The sequence below is a fragment of the Dreissena polymorpha genome, chromosome 9 (genome assembly GCF_020536995.1).
Source record: "Dreissena polymorpha isolate Duluth1 chromosome 9, UMN_Dpol_1.0, whole genome shotgun sequence".
Taxonomy (NCBI): domain Eukaryota; kingdom Metazoa; phylum Mollusca; class Bivalvia; order Myida; family Dreissenidae; genus Dreissena; species Dreissena polymorpha.
In genome coordinates, this window is record NC_068363.1 from 98265282 (window position 1) to 98272601 (window position 7320).

At 39.1% G+C, this 7320-nt stretch overlaps 1 protein-coding gene across 1 annotated transcript; it reads right to left on the reverse strand.

Annotated features, from left to right (window-relative positions):
- Nucleotides 1-472: 472 nt before the first annotated feature.
- LOC127846370 (testis, prostate and placenta-expressed protein-like) lies at nt 473-5427 on the reverse strand. The gene is made up of 6 exons (XM_052377580.1): nt 4943-5427; nt 3526-3587; nt 2937-2995; nt 2134-2281; nt 1424-1488; nt 473-684 (listed from the first exon to the last, which is right to left on the reverse strand). Exons 1-6 carry the CDS (start codon nt 5163-5165, stop codon nt 621-623), a joined length of 621 nt encoding a protein of 206 aa, XP_052233540.1. The 5' UTR covers nt 5166-5427; the 3' UTR covers nt 473-620.
- Nucleotides 5428-7320: the final 1893 nt, after the last annotated feature.

Here is a 7320-nt window from a genome sequence, read left to right on the forward strand (position 1 = left end):
TTGAAATCATTAGTCATAACGCAGTTCTCATTTACCATTTCAGAAACTGTGGTAGTTAAAAAAATCATATAATACCGTCTATACAAATACAAATGTAGTCACAGAATAAAATCTCATACCAGCCTGAAAACGAAAGGGGGTGGCATCGTGATTTTTATACGTGTAAATTAAATTTGTCAAATATATTAATTACCGATTCTTCATTGTACGATGTAATGGATTTTTACTTAAAAGCAAGGATACATTTCATGTTAAAGTGGGCTAGCACTGGTACAAAATAAGGGATCCGTGAAATAAAACGGGAAAAAACGCTTCCGTATATATCATATACATGTACGTTTAAAAAATCGCGGTTTGCTGCAAGATATAATGCTGGTGAAAAAAAGTTACAATGAATTCTAGAAATGTACTATTGAACACACAGTTAACAATCTAATCGTGTACGATCCTGATAGAAGAAAAAGGTACACAATTTGGCTAAAGGAGCAAATTTAATCAAATAGTCTATGGGATGTTGCTTTGCAGTAAAAGATAAATGTATCAACACAGTTTACGGTTACTACGTTTTTTTCTAATACAAAAACAAAACAGTTTAATTCGTTTCCTAGTCGGGAACCAGCCTATCTCCAGGCTTCCGTGGCGATGTTCCGGCTGTACTGCGGGTAGGTGTCTCGATAGCGAGCACTAGAACGAGAAATATGCTAATAAGAATCGCTCTGGGAAAATGGGTTTAAATGCACATGCGTAAAGTATCGTCACATATTAGTCTGGGCAATACGCACAGTCTATCAGGGACGACACTTTCCGCCTAATCTTGAATTTTGCTAAAAAGATACTCCCTTTAAACGAAAAATACCATACAACCAGAAAGTGTTGCCCTGATTACCCTGTGAGAACGGTACAGGCTAATATGGGAAGACACTTTAAGCAAATGTATTAAACCCCGTTTTCCCAGAGGATACTCAAATGTACGTATGGACTAAAAACAAACGAAACAAAAGCATCATAAATGCGGTCTTAGTCATGATTCGGTGCATAAAGTATATACATACGGTACCGTAATTATTCTGAAATCTATTACGACGTCAGTTACATGCGTATACGCTGTAGTTTGTTTAACGACCATCTTAACGTGGCCTTTCTAACATTTTTGATGACATGACTCGATATAGAAGAAAAACATTAGTGACATAAAGAAGACCCTAACTCGTTTTGTTTTCACAAACATTTCATGACGACTAAAATACAACCCGTGGTGTTTGTATACAAGTTCACTTGTATACGATCAAACCATTTATTGTAGGTCTACTTCTGCGCACTTATATATGTAACAAGTGTTCAATGACTAATAATAAGAGTGCAACACATGTAGTCAACATTAAAGCAGGCATCCTAGCCCACTAGCAATACGAAGGGCACTTACAAGACGTTGGCGGGCATTGGTCGCTGTCCATACTGGTCAAGCGTCGGTTCCTGGTTCAGCGTATACTGAAACGACAGAATAACGCGTGCAGCACCTATACACATATATGAGTTGCACTCTGGTAAAATGGGGTTGAATGAATGTGCGTAAATTGTCATCCCATATTAGCCTGTGCAGTCCACACAGGCTAATCAGGGACGACACTTGCCGTCTAAACTGGATTTTCGGTAAGAAGAGATTCCATTTGAATGAAAATTATCATACAAGCGGAAAGTGTCGTCCATGATTAGCCAGTGCGGACTGCACAGGGCAAACTGGGACGACGCTTTACGCACATGCATTAAACCCCGATGTCTATAGCGAGGCTCATATGTTTCGGAAAGATAAGTCGGATGCACCAAATATTCGTTATAATTAAATTAAATTGACATCAATGTGAGTATAATACTATAATAATTAATATTCGTAGTTGAAGTTCGTGGATCTATCTTTAAAACGAGTTGGATGTACGTGAGCTATATTGTACTTTATTGAAAGCGCTCTGCTGTTCTTATTTAATAAATAATAATAAAAAGAACTTTCCGCGAGTGTCTAGAGAATATACACGTTTATTATTCGAGTACTAAATAAAACATGTTCAATATAAGCACTTTGCACGCGTCATATAAACGCTACGAATACTATTAACGTGCGTTAACAAAAGCCCCTACCCTCCATGATTTGGTCACTTCCGGTCGCAGGTAGCGGACGGCGTACCCCACAAAGCGCTGGTCCTTTTCGCTAGGTAGATCAGGGAACTTGATGTTGAAGCGCTCGGGGGAGCGATTCAGGAAGTTCGACCACTCTGTACGAGATCGCCTGCAAGTGTTCATGGATTAAGTGCAATCATTCGCGAATCATACTATTTTGTGGTGTACATGTATCTAACGTTTGAATAGTTACTATGGGGTTCACAATACATGGTGGCGTACAACAAAAAAGATAATCAAGACTCGACTTTGCAATATAATTATATTATAAATAATTATATAATATAACATTGTACCATCTTATAGTTATACAATCAAAATTGATGCTCTTCATATGATAAACAGGTAATACATGTACTGGTATTTTAAAGCAATGCATTTTGGCATCAAGGTAGTGTTCAACATGGTACGTACCGGTAACCAAAAAAATTAATTTACAACAACCAATTAAAACGGCAAAAAAAAGAGAAAAATTTGAAAGTAGTCAGAAAAAGACGTTTGAAGTTAAGGTATATATATTCAAGTAAAAGGAAAACAATAACTGGGTATGAGCAGAAACAAAGTTTAGTAAGGTCTGGAAACAGGAATTAGTACATGCATCGAATCATTTGAATGCATTGAGAAAATGCCTGGAACACAAAATCATGGAACACATGCGTTCAGTTTGAAGACGCATGCTCTCAGTTGATGTTTACTGGTAACAGGAAGTGGATGATCGGAAGCGCCCATTATCCAGCGAGGCTTGGAAAATGTGAGGTACTTACTTCAGTTCCTCTGGAGTTGTGTACTGTCTGTGGATCTGCTTTCCCGTCTCTGTTATTGCCTGTTGAATATAAAGAAGGTTTACTGCAAAATAAACATCCATAAGAATCGGTGATATAATTATATAGTATATATTATTTAAAGAGAACCTTTTTATTTTTATTTTAAGATTATCTTCCAATACACTTAATATTGGTGTTACCTAGGTAAGGGTCTCGAGAGTGTCGCACGAGTTACGCGACTTTCGATGTAATCGAGCATAAAACATGAGCCGCGTTCTGAGAAAACTGGGCTTAGTTCATGTGCGTAAAGTGTCGTCCCAGATTAGCCTGTGTAGTCCGGACTGCACATGCTAATCAGCGACGACACATTCCGTCTAAACTGGGTTTTCATTCAGAAGAGACTAAATATCAACGCAAAATTGCATAAAAGCGGAAAGTGTCGTCCCTGATTTGCCTGTGCGGACTGCACATGCTAATCTTGTGCGACACTTTACGCACATGCATTAAGCCCAGTTAGCATTAAGAACGCGGCTCATGTATGATCAAAAGAAACTATTTCGGAGGGAAGAACAAAGGATGTGTATCTTACGAGGGCGGACATGCGTCTCTTGGGAGGCTCGAACAGCGTGGATGTGGCACGATGGAAGTCTTCTGCAGAGACAAAACGGATTGGAAACTATGCATTGGTGTCTTGTTCTGTGAAGAATGGGCAAAATGCATGTGCGTAAAGTGTCGTCCCAGATTAGCCTGTGCAGTCCGCACAGGTTAATCAGGGACGACACTTTCCGCTTTAATGATATTTATCGTTTGAAGGAAGTCCCTTTTTACCGATAATCTAGTTTAAGCGGACTGCACAGGCTAATCTGGAACGACACTTTACGCACATGCATTATGCCAAGTTTTCTCAGAACAAGACACATTATATTTCTGACATATCTTCTTTTGTTGCTGCTGCAACTGATTCTGTCGTTACTATTAATACTACTACAAATTAACGAACGCTGTAGACAGGCACAGTTTGAAAAAGCCTTTAATGTAAGATTGGGGTTTAATTGATTATACTTTTCATTCAAAGTTTGTCGTTATGAACAATTTCAATAAGGAAAATCGATAACACACACACGTAAAGAATAGGACCGTGATATTAAAGGTTTGATCAGCACAGCTCATGTATCTAACACATACATTGATCGCCAATTGTGCGTATAAAGAGTTGTTTAAATAGCCTTTGTTGGAATTTTACGTGCGGTGGCATTGATCGGTGTTTTATACGCTAAAGCAGATAATCTACATTCAGATAAGCACAATAGTTCTTTAAACAATCGGTTTAAAATTAAACGTTTGTTTAATAGCGATGATAATGTGCTTTTCTGTTACTGTCTAGTAGCGTTCAAATCATCAATATTTATTATGGTTGTTCATAGAATTCCATTTCTTGTGTACATCTTATAATAACATACTGGCAATATTGTATTGGGCTTTACATTTTTTTAAACCCATTTATGCCTAGCGTCTAGAAAAAAAGGTCTTGGGAAACAGCGTAGACCCAGATGAGACGCCGCATGATGCGGCGTTTCATCATGGTCTGCGCTGTTTGCTGAAAGGAATTTCTGTAAGCAATATTCTAAATATAGAAATAAATATACTAGACATCCCTAATTTTGAAAATAAATTGATCCCATTTAGAAGGATGGGAGAGTCCACTAGGCATACATGGGTTAAATACTTGTGTAGCGCAGTTACCGTACAGAGATATGTCCCTGAAATATTGTTAATGATATGACGAACAGACAGTTTGTGCATTTACTACAACTATTATCGTGGTAATTAAAAACACTAAATTATCCTCCCATGATTTACGGTAGCTTAAAAATGTAGACCTTATTCACCAACTAGCAAGAAGCAGAACAAAACACCAAGTTATAACACCGCCGTTTATTTTTTTGTAATGTATAGAGTTTAATATAACTGTAGACCTACAAACATCGTCGCACTATTTCCTATACCTGGTCCGCACATGGTGGTGGTCCGACAGTGCTCGTCGGGCAGCTTGTGCCCGGCGGTGTCCATGTCCATCCGGCGGAAGGAGGGCAGGCGCGGGTGGAAGAGCCCTTCCTTGACCGCCGCCAACTGCACCCTCTGGAACGAGGGGTACTGGTAGGAATACGAGGGGATGTTCATGGGGTTCACACGCGTCACCTGCACGGGCTCAACGCCGACGGTCGTCATTATGATATGGTCTTAAATGTTTCCTCAAAATCTTTAAAACTTCTAAAATCTTTTTTAAATCTCCTCACTATAAAAAATGTCGACACTTGACACTTTAAATATCCAGTTTATGCATGTATGTAAGTAAATCGTTTATCTTGCCACTTTTAAAACTCTACTGCGTTAATACATATGAATACTTAAAGTAACTAATCTTACAAAACGACCGCCGCCGATATCTGCCAGCTCGGAGACGACGTCGCTATGGGCAACGGTCATTAAGTTAAACGCTCATTCGGATCTCCTCGGGATTTTTCGTTTGTTCTTTGACGTTCGACAGCGTTTAAATAATAAATAACGTTCAACGAATCGATAAACGGTATTTGTTATGTAAACGAAGAATCTTTCGCAATATCTGCTTTCGTAAAAATAACTTCGTGCTGTATAAGTTATAACATTATTTTCGATTCGATATTGTTCTCAATAAAATCGTGCGTTTCGTTTTTCAGCCGATTGTCTCATTGCATGTAGTAGGAGTATTCCACTAAGACCCGATTCCCCACGATTGGTCCTGATAACCAATATTTTGAGGTCGGGGACATTCGTAGCTCAATCGGCGAAGGTCCTAACTCATTCGTAGTTATTCGTCGGCTGGTTACGAATGATTCCTGCAACTCGTGAGCTTCCGAAAAATCGTGGCCAGATTTTAAACGTGTTTAAAATTTGGCCAGGATCTCCATGACGGAATTTAATCGCAGTTGACTCGTAACAGCGGCGTTATGCGTCGTAATGGAAACGTAGGTAATTCGTGACTCAATCGGGAAATCGGGGATTACGTGATCCGTCTACGAATCAGCTACGACTTTGTCAAGACTTTCACGAGTTCATACCGAGTGAGTTGCGAGCCCGCTAAGATTCTCGCGATTTAGATCAAGATTCTCACCAGTTCACCCCGAGAGAGTTGCGAGCCCGCTAAGATTCTCGCGATTTAGATCAAGATTCTCACGAGTTCACCCGAGTGAGTTGCGAACCCGCTAAGATTCTCGCGATTTAGATCAAGATTCTCACGAGTTCACCCGAGTGAGTTGCGAACCCGCTAAGATTCTCGCGATTTAGATCAAGATTCTCACGAGTTCACCCCGAGTGAGTTGCGAGCCCGCTAAGATTCTCGTGATTTAGATCAATATCAATAGTAGATATTGGCGCCTAATTTATGGGTGCGTTCGGTGAGGTCCTAGCTATGTCGTGACCGATCTGCATCGTTCGTAGTACAGTCGCAGTAGATTCTTACACATCGTAGTGAAGTCGCGACCCTATTCGCAAGACTTCAACCGAACCCAACGATTCGTCGTAACTTAATCGTACTGTCGTAACTGGATCGTAGACTGTCACGAGTCTTCCCGATTCAATTAATGTGATAAATCGTAGCGAATCGTGGGCTTGTTTTCGTAGTGGAATATGGCAATTACCAAACCAGTCGTAGTGATGTACCCCGACACGAAAACAAAGCGAGGCGCTTCCGTAAAAGATGGATTTTTTTATTCGTTGGAATGCATCGGAAGAAAAATGTTACAAACTAGTGTAGTTTAAAGGACCGAACGTCGCGGGACACATGACAATTAACATACCATATCCATTACTATACGATTTATGAACTTAATACTTACATCTGTATTAGGTAAACAAATCTACAAATTAAGAACCGCGTATGCGTGATTATCATCCCAATCAGTTAAACCGATATTTCAAAATCATTATTCTATTCAATTCAATACGTTCCAAATAGTAAAAACGGAACAAACATTTTAATCAGCCAATAAAGAATGCACATCCAGAGTTTGCCAGAATTAATGCTTTTCTGTATATTTAAAGACATATCCATTTACTAGTAGTTAGAAATGTTTCACTCAAGACACTTTGGGAAATCAATTCTATATGGTACATTCGGAAAACTGGCTTTAAATTAATCATAACTAGCTAGTCACTATTCAAATAATCACAGTCATCTACAAAATAAACGATTTAACTGTTCAAGTTTTAAGCAAGATTCAACCGGTAGTCAACAAGGAGGTAAAACGCGAAAAAAATTGAAAAAGGGCTATAATTCTGCCAATAAACGTCTCGGAAAGTCCTTATTTTACGATCATATACATCTTGTTCATTTAACTGTCAAAGT

Excerpts from the sequence above, each read along its gene's own strand:
- LOC127846370 (XM_052377580.1), bottom strand. The coding sequence starts at position 5,165 with ATGACGACCGTCGGCGTTGAGCCCGTGCAGGTGACGCGTGTGAACCCC. Across the intron at positions 2,282-2,936 it reads ACAACTCCAGAGGAACTGAA|GCGATCTCGTACAGAGTGGT; the intron begins GTAAGTACCTCA and ends GAACACTTGCAG. Across the intron at positions 1,489-2,133 it reads AAGTGACCAAATCATGGAGG|TATACGCTGAACCAGGAACC; the intron begins GTAGGGGCTTTT and ends CTGTCGTTTCAG.